Below are 24,606 nucleotides of genomic sequence, written 5' to 3'. Positions count from 1 at the left end.
GGTCCAGTTTCGAATCGAGGGCGTTAAATGAGGTCTTAAATTCAGATGCCAACTCATCTCAGTGCTGCTGGAGCAGCGTGGTGATAGCCTCCAGTGTTAAGCTAGCGTCCTCCTTTTTGTTCGCTTTTGCACTCTTAGCAGCCATTGGAAAGGGTCAAAAGTGTTCAAAACACTAGAAAAGCAGTTACGAGTGTAAGCGACTTAAAGGTGGCAGTTGAAGGGGTGAAACTGGTCAAAGCGGAGTTAAGTTCACCGGAGCAGCTTGTTCCTGCGTCTATTCGGGTCACATGCTGACCGGAAGACCCTGAATCTCATTCTTGGCGGGGCTCGGACCTTCCTCCCAGCTTTCTTTAATCAGGTCGAGCACCCCACGCGGCTTCCTGCCGAACAGTAGTTCAAAGGAAGAAATTCCCGTGGAGGCCTGGGGCACCTCCCGCACTGCAAATAACAGAGGGTCTAACCAGCAATCCCAATTGCGTTCATCCTTGTGAATTAACTTACGAATCATGGACTTTAAAGTCTTGTTCAGACGCTCCACTAGAGGGCGCTGGTCCAAATAGATTTAATGCCCAGTAATTCATACAGTTCCCGCAGTGTGCGAGACATGAATGAAGTGCCCTGGTCAGTCAGTATCTCTTTCGGGATTCTAACTCAGGAGATGACCTGAAACAGTGCCTGCGCCACACTCTTAGCAGAGATGGTGCGCAGCGGGACTGAAGGACCAGCAGTGCCCCAGGACGAACCAAGCTTCGGTGCACGAGGGTCTGCGCACAGCCCCTGCCCACCAAAGCATGGCGTATACCCCCTCGAGTCCTTATGCTATATGTCCCTCCTGGACTGGGAAAGGGTGCTGGGGCACGGGTGACGCGGAACACCTGCCTTACTTCCATCCGAGGACAGTTCCTCTTCAGGCGTCCCGGTTGGCTGCACTTCCAGCATTCCTGCCCCGGCGTCTGTGCCACTCTCCGTGGCTCAGGGGCAGCACTGGTTACCTCCAATCCCTGGGAAGGCACAAAGGAAGTGAATGGGTTAGTGGGGCTCAACACCGGTGCCCACTCTCCCTGTGCAGGCGGAGGTGCCTTGGTGCCGGCACTGGGGCTTGTTTGCTCGGTGTCTGGCTGCCTCCTCCGGGCTCCTCTGCTTTGGCGACGAGATGGTCCTCCACCAGTGTGACCGCGATCTCCAGACTCGCGGGTCGGTGGCACTGGACCCATCTTGTCTTCTCCGCTGGCAGCCACTCCATGAACTGCTCCAGCACCACCTTGTCCACCAGCCGGGGGTCCCTGTCGCCCATCCGGTGCATTGCCACAAATAGTGAAGGGGCCTTCAGCGGCACAGTGGCCCCGAACAGCCGCTCCAGAACCGGAGTCTGCCGGTCCGCTTGCTCCTGCAGCTTTGCCAGGTAGACCCGCTGGGCAGCCGCCTGGTCTTGGCTCATCTTTGCCATCTCCGCCAGGAACGGCAAAGGCTGGGTAGGTGGCGCAGCATGTGGGTCTGACATCCCCACGTTTCCTGGGTTTCGGCACCACTTGTAGAATGCAGTCAACACACACACAGTTTGATGCACAGAGATGTGACGTTTATTTGTGACTTTTTGTGCGACAGTTCACAGTCTGGTCAGCGCCAGTCTCAGCTTTTTCAAGCACCCTTCGCTTGTCTTCTGCCTCAATAAAAAATGGAAAATAAAACCGTCATCAGTCCAAACGCCACCAGCTCTCATCTGCCTCCCCTGCACCGCCCCGTTGAGCTCACTGCACCACTCCTCCCCTGCAGCCAAGCCAGGGACCACACCACCACAACATGTCATCTCCATTCATATAAATTATATGATTGCCTGGAATAAAGACCTATCCAACCAATTCTTCAGCCAGACACAGGTGGGAATAGTACAACATTGGAATTCACAATGTCATCGCATCACTAATATTAATGACCAAGTATACTTCTTTATCTGAAGTCATGTAAGAGCTATGTAACGTCAGCGCCAGTTAAAAGTTCAGACACAAATACTGATTTAAGAATTGTTATTTATTTTTAACAGTGTACAACAAAACTAAAGACATCAGAAATATGAAATAAGACATATTAAATTATATGATTAATACAAAAGTATGAAACATTATTTCACAGTAGCCTGGAACTTTTCCAACAGTATTTAAGGCATTCTTAGAAAAATTAGGGAAGCCTCATAAAATGAATAGATGCAAGTTTCTGACTGATACTGTAGCCTTAGACAGCACATTCTTTTGCATTGTTCATGGAAACAATACAAAACAGATCTGAATTACATCTTAATCGTAAGATGTCAAAACTCCTTTAAAAAAAGTATAACTTTTGATAAATTAACAGAAGAATCACAACAGCGTGTACTCACATGTGCTAAGTTTAGGCTTATGGCATGCTGATGCTGATGGCATAGTGGATTCAGAGGAAGAATTACACAGTGAAGCTGCTTGTGGAGTATTAATGTCAGATTTGTCAAACTAAGAGTTTGAAGAAGAGCTAATAAGTGAATAGAGTTCAGAAGATTTGCTTGACTGTTTGGTGAAATAACAACAAATTCGCAGAGATACAGAATTTGCCAGTATTTGACAGCTGAAGCAAAAGATTTAAGGAGACCATTCAAATCATGTAACTGTTTTAGAATAAATTGTTCTTGAAGAAAGTAGTTCCCAATGAGACAGTTAAGTGAATAAGCACAATTATTCTTGTTAGGAGTCAGAAAAGGAAAACTGAAAGAATTAGGAGGAGATATTATGAAGGAGGACTATAGCAGGGTTAGAACACTGATGCCAGAAAGAAAAAATCTCCATTGCCTTCAGAAGGAAGGCAAGAACACCAGAAAGAGCAGGAAACCTTTAAGGATTTCAAGGCAAATAGGTCGATGGGTGGCTCCTCAAAGGAGAGCATGGGTTGGACTTAGGAGCCATGTTCCCTCTAAGCTGCGTGTGCAATCGCACACTGCTGGCATGGTCTCCAATCTGTGTTGCACACACAAAAAAAAATCTAACCTGAATTGAAATTAAAATAAATATGTTAACAATTCTGTTTTGCAGTGTGCGTCAGTAAGTGACCCGTGACTGGCTGCTCCAGCCAATGATGCGATTCACATTCGTATATACGCAGCTAATCAACGTGGTTGACAGGCTCTAACAGCGTCCTTATGTCCCGACGCCGGTGTTTTAGCGAGCAAAGTGGCGTGGCTGATGTGGAGTGAAGCCACGTTAATGACAACGTGTACAACCATTGGAGATGTGAGCAGGACAGACGGAACAACTGACGGACAAAGTGTGGACTTTATACCAGTTTTTAAATTGTGTTGATCGGCCACGTAAAACCAGAGTTATGATAAAATATCTGCAATGTTTGTTTTTCTTCCTGAATACTGTCGTTGTTTATACTTTATATAGAAACTGCGTTTTATAAGGAAAACACTCAAAAGCCTGTGAGCTAAAACAACACCAAAAAAACCAGCCTTTCCTATTGGTGGAAAAATGTACCTCGTGGACCAATCAAAAAATGATATGGCAACATGGCATTTAGATGTTTAGGGAGGGGGAAGTTTTAGGAGTGACGGTGTGTTTGAGATGTGACAGATTTGCCACGTTTAGCCTGTTTGGAGTCTAAAGTTAGTGTGTTGTCTTGTGTAGTTAGTGTGTAGTTAGTGTGTAGTGTAGTCAACAGTTTTGTTGTGTGTCAGAACAATGAGGCGACTGCTGAGTGTTACAGGTGTTACAGCAGTGACACATCTGCTGCTGTCAGGCCTGCAGGTATCAGGCTGTTGTTCTCCTTCATCTCATAGTGGACACAAATTATTTTTTGGAGCGGCACAAATAATCTGTGTGGCATCAGATTTGATGCAGAACAGCTGATTGTTCTGTAAATAGTTTGAAATGTTTGTTTAAAAAAACGCCTTGGCTGCATTTTTAGGTAAACAGCTGCAAAAAACTTTGTTGTTTGCATAACTCAGTTACTTTTTTGAAGAAGTAACTATATAATTAATTACCCAACATTGGTCATTATATATTATATTTTGCAGACAGAGTTACAGACTCTCTCCCAGACCACAGACTCAGACTCATAATACAAGCCAGAGCTTTTAAAAAAAAAAAAAAAAAGTTGTGTTTTCAAAATTGGAGTTCAAGTTATTTTTACTTCCAATAGTGTTAACATGCTACACAGGTGATGAACAAGATTTTTTAAATTTTCATTGTAAGTGGGCTAAAGCAGTTAATTAAAAGTAGTCTAACATAAATGCTGTAATTTGATTATTTTAATAAACATGTAACTTGGATGATTCGATGCTGGCGTGACCACAGTGCACACGTCTGCTGTTGCTCAGGGAGTTTGTGTGTTCGCTCAGACACATGAAACATTACAGGGAACATTGCTTAGGAGTACAGTGCATCAATGCCTGCAGGAGAGAGAACAAGGGCTTGGAGAAGGTCAGATAAAGACACAATCCCTCTGACCACATCATCACTGTCAACCAACACCAACCGATGTACCTGGTGAAACAAAAGATAACATTTTTCAGCTCCACTCTGCTGGATACATCAGTACACCCTGACACATTAAGTATCGAAGCTGTATTTTAAGTACTTATGTTGTGCATCTACCTAATGTACCTGAGCCTAATGGACTAACTTTGATTACACAGTCAAGAGCTCTCACGTCTGACTCATATTGCCACCAAAAGTATCCCAGCAGTTTGTGTATAAGTATTATTTTTGCAGCACTGCAGGCTGCACTGTATTACCTCAGCCTGTGCAATGCGATCGATGATGGTCTCCAGTGTTTCATGAGGGTAGCACTTAAGGACCCCCTCAACACAGCAGAATCTGGATGCAATGACTTCCCGCATTGTCATATTTAAGTTGTTATAGTTTTTCTGGGCTGCAAGGTTCTTAGGGACAGAAGAAAACCCAACAATGTTGTTAGCAGCTACTGATTTTACTTTCATAAGATAATAACATTTCTGGATTAACTGCTTATATATAAAGTATTTAACTGTTTCTATTTTTTCTTTAATAAATTTATGGTATTTTAATCAGAAATTGTGTGTGAAGATATACAGTGTAACACATGTGGGTCCTATGTACCATACATAATACATGGGGAAAAAAACAGCAACTTACAATAACATCAAATCTGGAGTACAGCGCCACCACTTTACCTACAGAGGATATACACAGAAAGGCCATGAGGTAAGTTTTTGTTGTTTTACCTTTTTCCAAAGTATGCATCCAAACTGAAGAAGAACAATAAAAAAATTTTAATTAAATTATGTAGCAAACAAACCAAAAACCTTCATATTATGACTCTTCGTAATATGAAGGTTTTTGGTCTAATGTGGCTATTGTTTGTCTTGATAACAGCTTTACAAACTGTTGTCATTATTGTCAGCCTTGTCAAAAATCAATTGGTAGAATTTTATTCTTAACTCCTTTGCATCCACCAGGTCTCTGATTAGGGTTAGTGGCAGGGCTAGGCTCACCTCTGCTGCTTTGTATGGAATTTACATCTGTATAGCATATGCACATGAAAATGTTATAACAGAAGGCCTTGAAGCGTTGAAGCCTTTAATTGTCAAATAGCAAAAAAAAAAAAGCTGATCGTCTTTAGTAATCTGTATTATGACAAGACCAAGGACTGAAAGCTTTACATGCTGGTAAGAGAATAAAGACTACCATGAGCGGTAATGTAAACGTATCAAGCTTTTTCATATATTACAAAATTCAGTTAGTTGCATGTGATTACCTGCTGATGACTCATGATCATGCAAACTTCAAATTTTCCAGGTGAATAACAACATTAACTTAGCATGACAATTCAGAGCACCCAGCCTTCTTGGAGTCCCTGGGTGGTGTGCTGTAGGCTGCTCAACCTGGGGACTTTGTTGTCCTACTGTGAGACTTTCAATTCAATTCAATTCAATTTTATTTATATAGCGCCAAATCACAACAAAAGTCGCCTCAAGGCGCTTCATAGGTACAGAGAAAAACCCAACAATCATATGACCCCTTATGAGCAAGCACTTTGGCGACAGTGGGAAAGAAAAACTCCCTTTTAACAGGAAGAAACCTCCGGCAGAACCAGGCTCAGGGAGGGGCGGGGCCATCTGCTGTGACTGGCTGGGGTGAGAGAAGGAAGACAGGATAAAGACATGCTGTGGGCAACAACAGTGATACCTGGAGGGACGTGATTGGGAGGAACGGCCTCCCAGATCTGAACCTAAGTGGTGTTTTGTTCTTGGACTTCTGTGCCAACCACAGTTTGTCCATAACAAACACTAAGTTCAAACATAAGAGTGTCCGTAAGTGCGCGTAGCACCAGGACGCTCTAGGCCACAGGTTGATAATCGATTTTGTAATCGTATCACCAGACCTGCCGCCATATGTTCTAGACACTCGGGTAAAGAGAGGGGCTGGTGGTGAGTTGGATCAGGTAGTGGGGGAGGATGCTGGACAGACCTGGCGCTGGGAGTGCCTGGCAGAGGCCCCAGTCTACGAGATCTTCAACGCATACCTCCCACAGAGCTTCAGTAACATTCTGAGGGAGATGGTCAATTCACTGAGTCTGAATTCACCGTGTTCAGGACCTCCATTGCCGAGGCTGCACTGAGCTGCAGCCACAAGGTGGCCACAACCCCTGAACCAAATGGTGGACACAGAGGTGAAGGGAGCCACCAGGCTGAAGGAGGAGTCCTCTCTGGCTTGGTTAGCCTGTGGAACTTTGAAGGCAGCTGAAAGGTACCAACAGGCCAAGAGGAACGTGGCTCAGGCAGTGGCTGAAGCTCAAACTCAAGTGTGGGAGGAGTTGTCCGGTGGTGGAAGGAATACTTTGAGGATCTCCTTAATCCCACTGACACATTTTCCGTGGAGGAAGCAGAGTCTGATACTGATGCGGGGGACAACTCACCTATCTTCAGGAGCAAGGTCATTGAGGCAGTTAAACAACTCCTGGGGTGGATGAGGTTCGCCCTGAGTTCCTGAAGTGGAGATCAGGGGCGGTACCTCTGGACTGGCAGACTGGGGTGGTGGTTCCCATTTTTAAGAAGGGAGACTGGAGGGTGTGTTCCAACTATTGAAGGATCACACTCCATAGCCTCCCTGGGAAAGTCTATGTTAGGGTGCTGGAAAGGGGAGTCTGTCCATTAGTAGAACCTCAGATACAGGAGGAAGAATGCAGTTTTCAGCTTAAGTCTATCAATAGGAACAGTTAGCATGATATCAAACTACCTCGTTCATTGACCACAGGCAGAGCTGACACTCTTCTCTCCACAAAAAGGCTCAGAGCATCATAGACGGAAGCCGATTCCTGGATTGTTGCAATATGTTTAAAGGTACCAATCGGCACTTCACGGATTTGCCTTTGAAGAAACCTGGGTCTGGGAATCATAGATCCCTTAAGGGAAAAGACATAATAAAAGATAATATATTGAGATTTTGAGATTTTGCATTTCACTATTATTATTCTTAATATATAAAGTCTCAATATCATGAAAAAATATAATGCATCAATTAAAATGGAAAAGTAGACATCTTCAAACAGTGATGACAGCCCTTTTTGTGAGCATATAGAGGGCATGCAGATGTATCCAGGCTCCGATTTGTATCATACGTTACACAAAGGAGCTACATGTTTCTACCTCTGTCTACTATGTGCCATGAGAAATCACTGCATCTCAAGACCAATGCTGTTCAAGAAAAACAAACATTATCAAGCACAGCAGTGGTCCAGAGTAATTTACCATGATTTTTTTTTAACCATATCTGATGTATTTCTGGGCACCTGTAGCCCCTCAAAATTACAATTCATTTGGGAAAAAAAGATAATGAAAAGAAGTCTTTCAAATACCAACATACAGGAGAATAAAGATTTCTTTTCTTTGAGCCAGGTCTTTTAACTGCAATTAAATTATGGGATTAAGTTAACGGTGTGCTGCACAAGAAGTGTCTCCTTACAAAAATGTGGAGAAACTTGAGTATGCGTTTGTGAGTGAGGATGTGGAGGACGTTTCCTGATGCTGGGTCAATAACTGGCAGGCGGTGGATCTTATTCTTTAACAGGGAGTATATGGCATCAAACAAACTGAAAAGACAAACACGATTTGTGATTAGGATTTTAAGAATTTCAGAATAAACAGGCTATCCATGGTAAATTTCCTACATCTGCTTATTATTTTATATGGCTTTCAAACAGCCCAGTTAAGCTCTTTTAACAAGCAGACCACAGCTCAGATTAGTTAGCTCCAGCAATGAACACTGGTCGGAAGTCAATAGATACCAAATTCCCTAAATGTTGATATTTTGTACTTTGTTTGAAATTGTAGTTGTAAATCTGGTGTAATTTAAGCAAAAGAACTGTAGCCTTTAAAATGATAAAGTGTGACTACATTATGACTAAATTAAATAAATCTATTTTAGGGCTGGCCTTACCTGGACTCTGGTGTAATGCTGATTAGTCTGTTAAATGAGTACTGGAGATAGATTTCTGCAAAACAAAAACAAACAAACCACAAACTACTTGGAAACACAGCCTAAAGCTCATTTAAATGTTTAAAAAACAGCCATTCCCAAACTAAAGACCATTGTAGCCTATGAACATCATTTGTGGTGCAGCCAAACCTTTGATCAGAACCTGATCATTACACACGCCGAAGATCAAGTGTTTGCTTCTTGTGCTTCAGTTTTTTTATGCAACTAATTATTGTAAATAATGTCTCACTGCTCTTCCACACTACCTTCAGATCCCACCAGTGGGCCACAATGCAAGTTTTGGGAATAGTTGGTTTAAAAGAATTAGAATCCCATTTCCAAAAATGTTGGGATGCTGTCAGTAATGTGAATAAAAACAGAATGTAGTGATTAGCAAGTTATTTGAACTGTATATTTAACTTAAAATATAACAACTCAGAAACTGAACAGCAGGCTTACTTGTAGTTCCTAGGATTTAAAAGTAGAACGGGAGGCAAAGCCTTCAGGTTTAGAATAGAATAGAATAGAATAGCCCTTTATTGTCATTCTACATGTACAATGGAGTTATGGCTGCTCCATGCACAGTGTTTGTAACACTGTGCATGGAGCAGCAACATTATGAGGGACAGTGCTTGTTAACAGTAGAATGGCCGAGAGGAAAAGGCTGTTTGTGAGACTGACCACAGGCGCAGAACAGAGGGCAGTGCATCAAACAGGTGGTGGGCCGGATGAAAGGGATCACCTGTGATGGCCGTGGTTTTTCTGAGACAGGATGATCTGTCGATGGCCTACGGGTGGCAGAGTTCAGCCAGTGATTTTCTGCGCTGTTTTAATTACCCTCTGTGCAGCCTTCCTGTTCTCAGTAGTGGCCCCCATGTGCTGAACACCCAGGCAGTAGGAGAGCACGCTCTCCACTGAGGAGCGGTAGAAGGCCAGCACCAGCTTCCAGTCCAGGTTATTCTTCCTCAGGACACAGAGGAAGTGCAGCCATTGGTGAGCCTTCTTTAAAAGGGCAGAGACGCCCAGAAACCTGAATGTGGAGACTGATTCCACCCATTGCAATGAACTGGTCTGCATTGGTGCATCATATCTTTATTCTCTTCCCCCTCCTGCCCCCCCCCCCCCCCCCTCTTTCTTAAATAGATAACTATCATATCTGATATCATATCTCACAGTACAATAATATTGAATGGGTTGCATTGTTGTATTTCTGTCATGTTTCTCAGGTCTTTGTCTGAGCAGCTGGCCAAGGACCAGTTCAGCTGGAGAATCCCAGAGGTCTTCCCAAACCGCGCAGCGCAAACCTGTAAGAGAACCCCAGAGAGCGGCCTTGAGTGACTCGTGAAGCTGCTTGCACATCCCGTTGGTTTGCGGGTGGTATGCTGTGGTTTGGTGGACCTTGACCCCCAGGCTGTCAGCCATGGCAGACCAAAGCTCCAAAACGAACTGGGGGGGGGGGAATGAAACGCGAAATCAACAAAAATTCCCTGGCCACCACCGCCGCTGTCATGGATGCCATCCCTGTAAGGTCTATGTCAGGGCGTTTGAAAGGAGAGTTCATACATTAGTCAAACTTCAGATCCAGGAGGAACAATGCTGTTTTGTCCTGTTCACAGAACACTAGACCAGCAGGAATCCTCTTGAGGATATTCGAGTGTGTGTGTGAGCTTATCAATCCAGTCTACATCCAGGCAGGAGCACCCAAACTCCTACTTCAGTGCTATGCTGTTGGAATACTATGTAATGAGGTTACTGTCTTGTTAAAATAAGCAAGAACATCTAAGGGGGAGGAAAAACCAAAAACATCATCTGGATGGCAACATGAGCATGTTGCTCCATGAGCTGTACTGTTGAGGATCAATCAATAATGTCTCTAATACGCATAGATGACCTCTAAATGTTTGTGGAAGCAGTGATAAACAGTATAATGGGCACATTTCCAAGCCAATAAGAAAAGATTGATTCATTTAAAAAAAAAAACATATTTAAAATATTTATAAACCACAGCATTCTGTTTTTATTTACATCCTGTTGAATGTCACAACTTTTTTGGAAAGCTGTTCTAAATTCTTATTCTTTCATGCTTGCGGACAGCATCGTTGAACAGACCTCTCCATGTCTCTATCTTGTGATCCTCAAGCTCATATATCTGAACCTGCAGACAAACCAAACATTTCAGATCCAATGATTATGGCAACATCCGACATGATGGAGGATTTTTACTTATTTTTTTAATCAGTATGGTTTTTGTATTATAACATGATTTGAAAGCACAGTGTGAATGCATTTGACAAAAGCATCCATCCATTTTCTTCTGCTAAAACACAAAGCAGCTAAATATATACAATAAATTTATAGTACTCAGAAACTCAGCTCACCAGAGGAGACTTATAGTATCGATGTAGTATGTTAATGAAGTCAGTGATGGTCAGCATACCTGGACAGAAACATATAGATCATGTTTAGCCTGAGTGACACTGGACGTACTGAACATGGATTCATCATGTTATGATGCTAACTGACACACATCTGGAAGTTTCTTATTTAGGACAAGTGAGCATGAAATGCTGTCTACTTTCCTTACTAACTAAATCAACACCATCAGAGCTTAATAACTATTGACCGCACCTCACGTCTCATGTAGTCAAGGTACTGGAAGACTAGTCTTGGATCTACTTGGATCTGACCTTTGATTTCAAGTGAATTTAATACCATCCAGCTGATGTTACTGATGCTGATGGAAGTGTCAGTAAGCCATCATGGATGACTGACTATGTGACTAGATATAAGACAGCGAGATGGTCTCTCTGGTCTTACACATAAAATAGAAGGGAAAAGCTACATAACCTGTGTCTCTTATGGAATAGGATGTAGATGTAATAGTGGTATACAGGCACTACAGTGACCAGGTCAACAACGGGCTGAATGGGAAGACCAATAGAGAGGCTTTATAGAAGACGGAGGTGAGCAGGCTCTATTTTCTTGGAAAGCTGTGGTCCTTAAATCCTAAAATGTTGAATATCTTTAATCACCCATTTGTGGCCAACACAGTGTACCTCACGATGGTCTTCTGGAGGAGCAGCATCCGAGCTGGTGACACCAACCATAAAATGATCATGGAGGCTGGCTCTGTGGCTAGAAACTGGACACTTTTAAAGATATGTATTATATACAGTGGGGCAAAAAAGTATTTAGTCAGCCACCGATTGTGCAAGTTCCCCCACTTAAAATGATGACAGAGGTCAGTAATTTGCACCAGAGGTACACTTCAACTGTGAGAGACAGAATGTGAAAAAAAATCCATGAATCCACATGGTAGGATTTGAAAAGAATTTATTCGTAAATCAGGGTGGAAAATAAGTATTTGGTCACCTCAAACAAGGAAAATCTCTGGCTCTCACAGACCTGTAACGTCTTCTGTAAGAAGCTTTTCTGTCCCCCACTCGTTACCTGTATGAATGGCACCTGTTTGAACTCATCATCTGTATAAAAGACACCTGTCCACAGCCTCAAACAGTCAGACTCCAAACTCCGCCATGGCCAAGACCAAAGAGCTTTCGAAGGACACCAGGAAAAGTATTGTAGACCTGCACCAGACTGGGAAGAGTGAATCTACAATAGGCAAGCAGCTTGGTGTGAAAAAATCAACTGTGGGAGCAATCATCAGAAAATGGAAGACATACAAGACCACTGATAATCTCCCTCCATCTGGGGCTCCACGCAAGATCTCATCCCGTGGGGTCAAAATGATCATGAGAACGGTGAGCAAAGATCCCAGAACCACACGGGGGGACCTGGTGAATGACCTGCAGAGAGCTGGGACCAAAGTAACAAAGGTCACCATCAGTAACACACTACAACGGCAGGGAATCAAATCCCGCAGTGCCAGACGTGTTCCGCTGCTGAAGCCAGTGCATGTCCAGGCCCGTCTGAAGTTTGCCAGAGAGCACATGGATGATACAGCAGAGGATTGGGAGAATGTCATGTGGTCAGATGAAACCAAAGTAGAACTTTTTGGTATAAACTCAACTCGTCGTGTTTGGAGGAAGAAGAATACTGAGTTGCATCCCAAGAACACCATACCTACTGTGAAGCATGGGGGTGGAAACATCATGCTATGGGGCTGTTTTTCTGCCAAGGGGACAGGACGACTGATCCGAGTTAAGGACAGAATGAATGGGGCCATGTATCGTGAGATTTTGAGCCAAAACCTCCTTCCATCAGTGAGAACTTTGAAGATGAAACGAGGCTGGGTCTTCCAACATGACAATGATCCAAAACACACCGCCCGGGCAACAAAGGAGTGGCTCCGTAAGAAGCATTTGAAAGTCCTGGAGTGGCCTAGCCAGTCTCCAGACCTCAACCCCATAGAAAATCTGTGGCGGGAGTTGAAAGTCCGTGTTGCTCGGCGACAGCCCCAAAACATCACTGCTCTCGAGAAGATCTGCATGGAGGAATGGGCCAAAATACCAGCTACTGTGTGTGCAAACCTGGTAAAGACCTATAGTAAACGTTTGACCTCTGTTATTGCCAACAAAGGTTATGTTACAAAGTATTGAGTTGTATTTTTGTTATTGACCAAATACTTATTTTCCACCCTGATTTACCAATAAATTCTTTACAAATCCTACCATGTGGATTCATGGATTTTTTTTCACATTCTGTCTCTCACAGTTGAAGTGTACCTCTGGTGCAAATTACTGACCTCTGTCATCATTTTAAGTGGGGGAACTTGCACAATCGGTGGCTGACTAAATACTTTTTTGCCCCACTGTATCCACGTTCCTAGATGCTTTGCATATAATCTGCACCTGGCTGAACTGGCATAGTAACATACAATTATGAAATTATTTTTCTGTCGAGTCGTGTGCAAGGAAAACATAATCCAAGCAGATAATTTCATTTCACGACCGCAAGTATTCAGTGCCGCTCAATACAATTTGTTAAACAAAGTTTGCCAAATTAATTATCAACAGTTATTGTTTACTGTGTAGCTGTGGAAACCCTGTTACCTGTCACTGGTTATGCTGAAGAAACCAGTAAAAAGGCTTTTGACTCAAGCCAGCAGGATTTCACTGCGAGCACAAAGAGCTACCTGTGGGAGTGACACTGTAGCAGCGTGTGCAACGCAAACGCTCAGTGTGTGCGATGGTTTCTTTGTGCGCTAAGTTCTACCCCTGCAGGCTCTTGAATTTATGCCTGAGGAATTTAAATGAGTGGGTGGCACCTGTGCCCGGGAAATGAAATTATTTAGTGATGTTTTTTCCCATGAAACGTATAACAGAAAAAGTTTTTAGTCCTTGTCCTTGATTGTTGCAGCGGTCCACTTGTTATTAGCATTTCGTGGTTTCCCTGATGCAGACCTTGTTCAGTCCAATGGCAAGGTGTTCTGATCTGAGCAATCATTTACTTTACTGGTGCTCTGCATGGGCTTCAACCCCTTAACCCAGCTCATCATTAATAATAGATATTGATATAGAGTTAGGAGTGGAGTGACCATCAGCCGCCTCCTGCACACAGAAACAGGTCCTAAGCACCATATTCATAAAGGGGGGACCACAGCCAACAGCACTCAAGTAGCAGATTGTGCACAGCTACCCCAGACACCATCTAACACACAGGGGCAGAATGTAAGATGCAAGCTGGAAAAGCATTTGCAGAGCGGCTTGGATTATAAAGAATTAATAAACCACTGAAGGTTGTATCGGGGGAGCTCAAGCTTCAATCGAGATTCATGTTACTCATGCTCAGTGCTACAGACAGATGATGTACAGGGAGTGCAGAATTATTAGACAAATGAGTATTTTGTCCACATCATCCTCTTCATGCATGTTGTCTTACTCCAAGCTGTATAGGCTCGAAAGCCTACTACCAATTAAGCATATTAGGTGATGTGCATCTCTGTAATGAGAAGGGGTGTGGTCTAATGACATCAACACCCTATATCAGGTGTGCATAATTATTAGGTAACGTCCTTTCCTTTAGCAAAATGGGTCAAAAGAAGGAGTTGACAGGCTCAGAAAAGTCAAAAATAGTGAGATATCTTGCAGAGGGATGCAGCAGTCTCAAAATTGCAAAGCTTCTGAAGCGTGATCATCGAACAATCAAGCGTTTCATTCAAAATAGTCAACAGGGTCGCAAGAAGCGTGTGGAAAAACCAAGGCGCAAAATAACTGCCCATGAACTGAGAAAAGTCAAGCGTGCAGCTGCCAAGATGCCACTTGCCACCAGTTTGGCCATATTTCAGAGCTGCAACATCACTGGAGTGCCCAAAAGCACAAGGTGTGCAATACTCAGAGACATGGCCAAGGTAAGAAAGGCTGAAAGACGACCACCACTGAACAAGACACACAAGCTGAAACGTCAAGACTGGGCCAAGAAATATCTCAAGACTGGTTTTTCTAAGGTTCTATGGACTGATGCCCGGGCGGTGTGTTTTAGATCATTGTCATGTTGGAAGACCCAGCCTCGTTTCATCTTCAAAGTTCTCACTGATGGAAGGAGGTTTTGGCTCAAAATCTCACGATACATGGCCCCATTCATTCTGTCCTTAACACGGATCAGTCGTCCTGTCCCCTTGGCAGAAAAACAGCCCCATAGCATGATGTTTCCACCCCCATGCTTCACAGTAGGTATGGTGTTCTTGGGATGCAACTCAGTATTCTTCTTCCTCCAAACACGACGAGTTGAGTTTATACCAAAAAGTTCTACTTTGGTTTCATCTGACCACATGACATTCTCCCAATCCTCTGCTGTATCATCCATGTGCTCTCTGGCAAACTTCAGACGGGCCTGGACATGCACTGGCTTCAGCAGCGGAACACGTCTGGCACTGCGGGATTTGATTCCCTGCCGTTGTAGTGTGTTACTGATGGTGACCTTTGTTACTTTGGTCCCAGCTCTCTGCAGGTCATTCACCAGGTCCCCCCGTGTGGTTCTGGGATCTTTGCTCACCGTTCTCATGATCATTTTGACCCCACGGGATGAGATCTTGCGTGGAGCCCCAGATCGAGGGAGATTATCAGTGGTCTTGTATGTCTTCCATTTTCTGATGATTGCTCCCACAGTTGATTTTTTCACACCAAGCTGCTTGCCTATTGTAGATTCACTCTTCCCAGTCTGGTGCAGGTCTACAATACTTTTCCTGGTGTCCTTCGAAAGCTCTTTGGTCTTGGCCATGGCGGAGTTTGGAGTCTGACTGTTTGAGGCTGTGGACAGGTGTCTTTTATACAGATGATGAGTTCAAACAGGTGCCATTCATACAGGTAACGAGTGGGGGACAGAAAAGCTTCTTACAGAAGACGTTACAGGTCTGTGAGAGCCAGAGATTTTCCTTGTTTGAGGTGACCAAATACTTATTTTCCACCCTAATTTACGAATAAATTCTTTACAAATCCTACCATGTGGATTCATGGATTTTTTTTTCACATTCTGTCTCTCACAGTTGAAGTGTATCTCTGGTGCAAATTACTGACCTCTGTCATCATTTTAAGTGGGGGAACTTGCACAATCGGTGGCTGACTAAATACTTTTTTGCCCCACTGTAGTTGCCTAATAATTATGCACAGTAACAGTCACCTGCACACACAGATATCCCCCTAAAATAGCTCAAACTAAAAACAAACTAAAAACTACTTCCAAAAACATTCAGCTTTGATATTAATGAGTTTTTTGGGTTCATTGAGAACATGGTTGTTGATCAATAATAAAATTATTCCTCAAAAATACAACTTGCCTAATAATTCTGCACTCCCTGTATGGCTCACCTACAAAACACTGAAGCTTGCTGTCCCACAGCGGCGCTGCCCTCACACCATTAGCCACCAGAGCAAAGAAAGCCTTCTTCACCTGCCAAACAGACACCCAGTCACTGAAACCATGAACATGTTTTGTAACTGTGGCTTGTTTTACTGGCAGAATAAGAGGATGTGTTGTGAACATTCGACCTGCAGTGTTGTGTCAAAGATGACCAGTTTGGAGCTGGTTGGGATGGCATCGTAGCAGGAGTGACTCTTCATGAAGTTCATGTAAATGAATGTGTCAGTCTGGACCTGTGGAGAAGAGCAGGTGTTGCTTATGCCACAGACAAATAAGAAATATAATATACACTGCTGTTAAAAATGTTGGTTTCATGTTGGGTATTTATATGAGGGTTTTTATTTTTTTATAAGGGCATCATAATGTTTTCACAAAAAAAGATTATATGTTCTTCAAGCTTGGGTCTAACAGTGTTTTGAGAGTTTGAGGATGCTGACAGCATCTGCAGTCTCCTGGACAGAGACGTCTGATGTGATGATGTGATGTTTGGACCACCTTTTACATTTACTCTGGTTATTTCTTTGGCCCCTGGTAAGTTTTGATTTGCTCGTGCTCCATCTTTCCTTGATCTTACCGGTAGCTGGGACAGCTCCATCTACAATCCCAATTTAAAAAAAAAAATACAAAAAAAAATAAAAATACAAAAGAAAAAAAAAAGGGCAACAGGGCAAATTTACCACCGTGTAGCAATATTTGAAAATAGCAACTGCAGTTTCAATACTTCTAAAGTGACCAGAAACAGTGGATCAAGTATGCAGCAGAATAAATATTATGGGGAATTCAGCAAACACAAGCCACATCTCCCGTCGGATTTCTTTCCCGTTTTCAGGACATATGTGTGTTACAGTTACCAGGCAACCTGGTGAACCCTAAAGCTTCAAGTCATCGCTATTTCAGTTAGGTGTCTGTACCCGACTGTCCACTGCTTCAGATTACACCTGGAATTTAGTTGGGTAAACAAGGTTGCACATTATTTTATAAAGTAATTATCAGAATCAGAATACGTTATTAATCCCTAAGGAAACTGTGTGGTTACAGTAACAATCTGAACTAATTAAATAATACAGTACGTTACAAAGTTACAAAACATAAGAAATAGCTCTAATATATACAAATGGCTATCCAGAATACTACAGAGGTTCAATATATTGACATTTGACTCTAAACCTCAAACTGTAAAACTCACTGTAAAGGACAGCCACAGGCAGGAATGATTTCCTGTGTCGTTCAGTGGTGCATTATGGGTAGTATGTCAGTGAAGGCGCTCCTGTGACTGGCCGGCACATCGTGGAGTGGGTGGGAGGTATTGTCCAGCATTGTCCTTATCACCGTATCCTTAACATCTGCCTCTCAGACACCACCTTAAGGAAGTCCAGCTCCATCCCCACATTGCTGGCCTTAGGATCAGTTTTATTGAGTCTGCTGGCATCTGCGGCCCTCAACCTGCTGCCCCAGCATGCAACAGCAGAGGATCGCACTGGCCACAACAGACAGACAATCCTGAGTGTTGTCTGACAGATGTTAAAAGACCTCAGTTGACGACTCTGACCCTTCCTGTAGACTGCAGTAGTGTTTTTAACCCAGTCCAGTTCATTATCTATGTGTAATCTGAGGTAATATAAAAGTAGGTCCAGTGTTTTTTCTTAGCAACTTTTCAAAGTCACGTAGAACAAACAGCAGCACACGAGGTGCGAGGTGGAGGGTGAGGACAGTGTCTTACCTCTGCCAGAGGTTCCATAGCCTGCAGACAACAGCAATAAGAGGTCTGCACACGTAGAATCACACTGACCCACAAAACCCTGGGCATCAAAATGACAGACAGCAGCACTGTGACGGACTGTCTACCTGGAGGAGCTGTGAGACTTTGCTGCCAAGTCAGATAAAGAGGTGTTGAAAGAGTCCAGACATGGTGAGAAGGACGGAAAACTGGACAAATTGAGAGGGAGACAAACTGCTCTGTGAAGCTTGAGACAGCTGGGACAGAAAGTCTGGGAAAGACTGAAGTCTAAATCTGGACTGAAGTGTGAGAGTGGCATTTAGAGGGACAGAGGAAGAGTGGGTGGAGACGGGGGGTGGTGGGGGGGTATTGCCTTATTAACATTTGTAGCAGAGCAGAGGACGCTCATCCCGGTCACTTCATCTTCTGAAAGTGGAAACTAAACACAGATTTAATAAGCAGTTTGTATGTACGAGATGTCTGCATATCCAATAATCCATCCTCTCCTCCACCTCTGGCTCCATGAAAACAGCCAAAGTGCCAACATTTATACTGGTTCTTGAGTGCAGACTCGAGAACCAGTGGGTGATACAGCAATGACAACATCCAGCTACGGTAGCAACCAGCGCACTTCAGCACATTCGTTAGCTTCAATGTCATGAACTATTTGTGTGTTTTTAAGATTAGCTATCAGATCATCAGACATGTTTTAACAGTAGACATAACTTCTCTGTCCAAAGTGTCATTTTTACTCTTAAAGAATTTTACATTACTTTTAGTTTTGTTTCCAATTCTTGTGAAACAGCTGCTAGTGATATTAGCTAATATGTGTCTTGATGCTCAATCATCCAGGTAAGTAAATCCCAGAGGCTGATTCTGCTAATCTTGACTTGGATGAGCAGAATCAACCTTCATTAGCTAATATTACTTTGATTTCTACGAACATTATTGCTAAGGATTGTCTTATTGCATTGGAGTCACACTGGGTTAAATATGTACACTTGGGTTTTAAGGGGTATTTATTATTTTCTTCTTTTTTTTGGGTTGTATGGAAGCCCCAAACGCAATTTCATTGTTCTTGACAATGACAATAAATAAATAAATACTAAATACTAAAATACTAAATTTTAAGTGTGGAAATGTTCATATTTTAGCTTACATTTTTAATAACCAACTTTGATGTAGGGCTTTTAATGAGGTGCATTTAACTTCTCCCAGGATAGCTGAACTTTATACTTCTGTGTTACAGGAAGAAAGAAGTGCTCAGTACAGCTTTAAGACTTTGCTGGTACTACTGTGGGAGACATTCAAAGTTTACTGGGCCAGTAACTATTTATAAATCTAGTAAACCATCTCCTACTTTGCACCGTAGTCAGTTTACATGCAGCCTCTAACATCACTAAACACATAGTCAACATTCACATTTTTACAGAAAAGATTTAAACTTTGCCAAAAAACCCTTTGAAACCTGAAACCATGTGTTCTCTCTTAATTTCCAACAAAACATAACAAAATAAACTCTGCAGTTTGTTGACTAAAAATGAAGAAACTGTTGGCAAACGCACACAGATTCAGCACTTCTTCTCAGGTGTTAACACAGCTCAAACATGTAGATCATTCTCTGAATCCAGTTACATTGTAATTCAGATTCACAGCCAGCTTGTACAACGTCGTGCTAATAATAACTGCAGGTGTCCAAACAGGCTGTGCTGCTGGTTACAGGAGACCTCACATATTAATAGTTTACAGCTATTTACAGAGTCCTTTTAAAATGTTGTTGGAGTATCACAGTTGCAAAGAAAAGTTGCCAGCGCCCTGAAAACGCATAGAAGCTGCAGTGATTGGACAGAAGAACAAACACAATGTGATTAAACTAAAAAACAGCAAATCTGTAAAATCTGTCTGCAAAAAGTGAATAAAGGTGAGCATCAGAACACATCTGTGGAGAGATGCTCAAACTTAACCACGTTAAATGAGATGAGCCATTTCTTTTTAAATGCCAGAATCCCACTGTTGGTAATTTATGTTTGAATAGAGTTGATCTGAAGTGGGTCAAAACTCGTGACAACCCAGAAGGTGAGCTGCAATAATTTCACTGGGTGGTGGCATAATCCATTCTCATAAACCACTTAGAAAAATACATAGCATAGCATTGGAGTGCTATGACTTCTTAGAGCAGAACGAACGAAAAAATTTATATATAATATAAAAATCATCATTGCAGATCAGTCAATGCCAGTAACAGTAACACTGATTCTTATTCATATTTATGTAGTTTTCCTTGTTTTTTCATTATTAGTTCTTTTACGCAGTGACTAAAAAAGACACTTCCACTTGATGTGCTAGTATAATATAGTGAAGTCAGGGCACTTGCAGTGCAGTAGTTCTCCTGTAGAAGGGCGCAGTCCGAGGAACAGCAAAGATACTGCACAGGCCTCTGGTAGAGAGGCCTGAAAGATAAAGATCACCCCAGGGTGAGAAGGGAATTATATACATGTCTATGTTTGATCCTGAAATCCTGACAGATTTTTTTATTACGAATGTCTCGGTACATTTTTCTATTCACCTTTTCTTGAGTTACATGAAGCGTGACAGTTCCATATGCTGAACGACAGCCCACAAGCATTGACTGACTGATTGTCACTAGTAATGAAACACGTACATGCATCTACTGTTCACTACAAAGCGCCTTAAGGCGACTGCTGTTGTGATTTGGCGCTATATAAATAAAATTGAATTGAATGCAGTGAAACAGGCCCCCTTCCGACCGTAAATACAGGCACAAACATGACGTTGGTAAGACAGGTCGGAGAGGTAGGAGGGTAAGAAAAACAATGAAATACACAATACATGAGGGGAGAGGAGGGAAAAAAACTCCACCCAGACTGAGCTCCTCAGGGGAGAGCAGTTTGGGAATAAAACCCTCAATGAAGCACATGAGTCTTCACACCTTACAACATAAAAAACACGGGACTTGCGATGGGTGGGGTTTTGGAGAGAGGCGACGTAGACAACAGCCATCCGGTCCTGCAGCCGGACCCTGGCCCTGGACACAGACTCGCCTGACTGCATTGGGTGGAAGTTCGAAGCCGTTGGAGGGGGGAGGTTATTGTATATCTGTCTGAGTACATGTGTATGCGTGCGTGTATCCTGTATCCAACTCGAGAGAGTTCCCTTTCACCTAGTTTTAAGCAAAAGTCAACAATCCCCCAGCCAACACAGGTGACCTTGAGGAAGTAGGAGGATAGGGCAGAGTCACACACCGTCTTTAATCTGGAAGGATTTGTTGTTCCAGCTTCGGCTCTGGAGCTTCCAGCTGGTGAGGGGAGGCCGTGTGAAGATGCATCCCAATTTTGCAGTTGATCTACTGTCCATCACTGGTCCCAGGTCTATTGATTTCCCATTGCAGAGTCGTGAGCTTCTCCATGATTTTATCTATAGTGCGTTCAATAAGCACAGTCTGAGTACTCACTGCATCAGTCATGCCGGTCAACCTTTTTGGGCAGCTGTAACCGCTTTCATTAGTCGTAGATAAGCCAGGGCTATGCCAGCTCCAATCAGCAGGAACCCCGTTATCATGGTTCCAAATAGGTAGATGTCTTCAACGTCCTCCATCGAGTGTTGCCAGGCACAAGACCCGCCACCCCCCAGCCGTCCATTGTGTATGCAGCAGCCAACATTCCTGCAGGACATTCAGGCTCCCCCGGTCTTCTCGGTGAGAAGATGATGTCAGTCGCGTTAAGAGACTAGTTGATCAAATCCAGAATTTCTTGATTTTAGAGAACAAGACGGAGCGAGTCGCTGAGTTAGAGCAGACGAGACAAAAGAAGCCAAACAGGAAAGATAAGGGAGGGAGAGAGGAAGATGTGACCGCCTCCGTCGAGAGCCAAGCCTTTATTGTTAGTATGGTATATTGAGATGATATGCAGTGCCCTTTGACCTCCAAACATGGTGTGTATAATGGCTTCCAGAGTTCAGTTTTGGTCTCAGGCTATATTCTCCCAGTATTTCACAGGCGTCTATTGTTATTCAGCAAACTTTTAATGCTCAACATACTTTTTCTTTAGCAATGGAGTCTTGCATGGCGAGCGTGCATACAGGCCATGGTGTGCATCTCTTATTGTTTTCTTTGAAACCATTGCACCTGATGATTCCAGCTCCTTTTGTAGTTTTGGTCCTCAGCACTTGGACAACTCTTCTGAGAATTTTCACTTCTCTGTCTGAAATCTTGTGGGGAGCAACTGGTCATGGCTGGTTTATGGTGAAATTATGTTCTTTCTTGTTCCAGATTATGGCTCCCATAGTACTCACAGGAACCTTATTTGATCCACTGTATAGTGACTGGAACATGTAGTTAATCTGTATAAATTCATATCTAAAACTACGTTTTTTCCCACCCCCACTAATGGAGGCGCCCTCATTCATTTCCTCCAATAAAAGAGTAGCACCACAAAACTGCTAGTTCCAAACTACCGAAATTATGTCCCCGTTAATTTCCACGGAGAAACAAACACCAGAAAACATTTGTTTGTTAGATCTGCTGAATGCAGGCTGCTTCTCAAAAGGCACCAAGTGAAAAAGAAGCTACTATTTATAAGCAGCCCAACTCTCTTTAATTTAATATTCATCAAATCAGAGTAAGTGACAAAAAAAAGGGAGAGACCCAAACCAACACCTCTTACCTGTACTGACCGATTTTACACAAAGCCTGGTTGGGGCAAAGAAAAACCCCAAACTTCATGACTTTTCTTTCAGATTTGTTGCTATTGTCATTGTCACACTGTGCTCAGGAGTTAGAGCATGTCGTATACTAATCTGGAAGGTCGATGGTTCGATCCTTCCAGTATGCACACCATCCTTGGACAGGATACCGAACCACAAGTTGCTCCTGATGTGTCCAGAGTGTCAGTCTTAGAAAGCCCTTAGGAATAGAAACAACTATTTGCATGAATGTAGGTGTAAGTGCTTTGAGTGTTCAAGCAGAGTAGAAAAGCACTATATAGGAACCAGTCAGTTCATTCTGTGTTTGTCAGACATTCATATTGTGGTTTCAAATAATGCAGTAAAGTGCTCCCTTTGAGCCAAAACTCTTTAAACTGCTTCAAAGGCTAGATTCATTGTTACCTGTAAGACGGATTTGTCATAATTAGCATCACATATTTGTGTTTTGTCTTTTACTGCCCACACTGTACCGTGGAGAAGGTTTATCACACATAATAAAAAACATGAACCGTCTGGCTGTGGGGCTTTTGTTTGTTTGGATCTCCCGAGGCAGCAAAGAGACACGGCAGCCGTTTTTGGACTTGAACCTTCAACTGCTTCTTAAATGTAAGAAAATGCACTTTGGGCATATTCGTCTTCTCTCTCCTGCCAACATCAATTTGTTCATCTGCCACCCAGCAGAGGATGTCTCCCAAGTACAGTTCAAGAATCAAACACGTCTCCTTTAAAGTTCCTGCTATGACGAAGAGAACTGAAAATAATTATGCAGTAGTGACAAACATCTGGCAGCTACAACACTGTTGCAATAGCGTTGCTTGTGATATTTTTCAGTTTTAACAGAAGATGTACCAAAACATTTTTATTAGTTTATTCTTGAATCAAAATCACCTTAAAAGAACATCAGCAGCTTTTTTTTCTCCTGAAAATGAGGAACTCCCTACCAACAACAACTCAGCTCTGTCCAGTTTACCCCATTCATGTTTACTGTGGCTCTTTGGCTCAGTCTAACACTGCACTCGCCGTGTTTGGGGGAACAAACAGTCTTTGAATCTAACAGAGAGCAATACAAGTGTAACTCATAGAAACACAAAGTATTGGGAGATGCACTGTGTTCAAAGAAGCTATGGTTACCTATTACTACGGATGGGTACCGGTGGTTCTGACATAAACGGTAGTAACCAGACCGAAAAGCAGCGCACATTTCGGTGCTTTTTTCCCCTGAGATGTCACACACTTTGGATTCCAGCCAATCATTTTACCTTTCCGAGGATAGTAGGCGGGCCCAGGTACGTACGTTGTTTTAGAGCAGAGCTACAGAGTAAAAATGCCCAAAGCGAAGCGGTCAAAGTCTGGCTGTACTTCACAGCAAAATATGCAAACTCAGCAGCAACAAGTGCTTTAAGCTGATACTGTGATACTGTCAAAGGAGGTAACACCTCGAATCCGATGAAACACCTGGTGACGCATAGCGTTTTGTTAAAAGCCGAGAAATGCACCATATTTGACAGCTTGCTGCGAGACCTCACACCGAGCACATCTACTGCGGGGGTGGTAAATCTCCATTAGTGAGTTAGCGCGGATCGCCCCGTGTGTGGGGCTGGACGGTCCTTATCATTTTGCAGAAAAAAAGAGACTGCTAAAAATGAAAACATGAGAGGTTTTTAGACAAAGTTTGTGTTCTCCATTGTTTAAGCACCGGTTCGAGCACCGTTTAAGCACCGGCACCATTTCAAAAGTACCGATTTGGCACCGGTATCGGATAAAACCTAAACAATACCCATCTCTACCTGTTACCTAGATTCTGGTGCTTTACTTGCACTTGGCAGCCTCCATGAAACACTGTGTGTAAAGGACAGTCCGTTTTGCAAG

General features: G+C 43.0%; 1 protein-coding gene across 1 annotated transcript; it reads right to left on the bottom strand.

Moving 5' to 3' along the window:
• Nucleotides 1–2,042: 2,042 nt before the first annotated feature.
• On the bottom strand, nucleotides 2,043–18,296 carry prkag3b (protein kinase, AMP-activated, gamma 3b non-catalytic subunit). Its single transcript, XM_076874891.1, has 11 exons — nucleotides 18,019–18,296; nucleotides 16,427–16,531; nucleotides 16,247–16,328; nucleotides 10,859–10,917; nucleotides 10,590–10,635; nucleotides 8,442–8,496; nucleotides 7,968–8,094; nucleotides 7,242–7,407; nucleotides 5,139–5,176; nucleotides 4,760–4,906; nucleotides 2,043–4,508 (listed from the first exon to the last, which is right to left on the bottom strand). The coding sequence occupies exons 1-11, from the start codon at nucleotides 18,103–18,105 to the stop codon at nucleotides 4,392–4,394; spliced, it is 1,029 nt and encodes a 342-aa protein (XP_076731006.1). The 5' UTR covers nucleotides 18,106–18,296; the 3' UTR covers nucleotides 2,043–4,391.
• Between the last annotated feature and the right edge of the window lie 6,310 nt (nucleotides 18,297–24,606).

This window comes from Maylandia zebra, linkage group LG16 (genome assembly GCF_041146795.1).
Source record: "Maylandia zebra isolate NMK-2024a linkage group LG16, Mzebra_GT3a, whole genome shotgun sequence".
Lineage (NCBI taxonomy): Eukaryota > Metazoa > Chordata > Actinopteri > Cichliformes > Cichlidae > Maylandia > Maylandia zebra.
The sequence above is the reverse complement of the archived record's forward strand: the minus strand, read 5'-3'. Positions and strand labels throughout refer to the sequence as shown.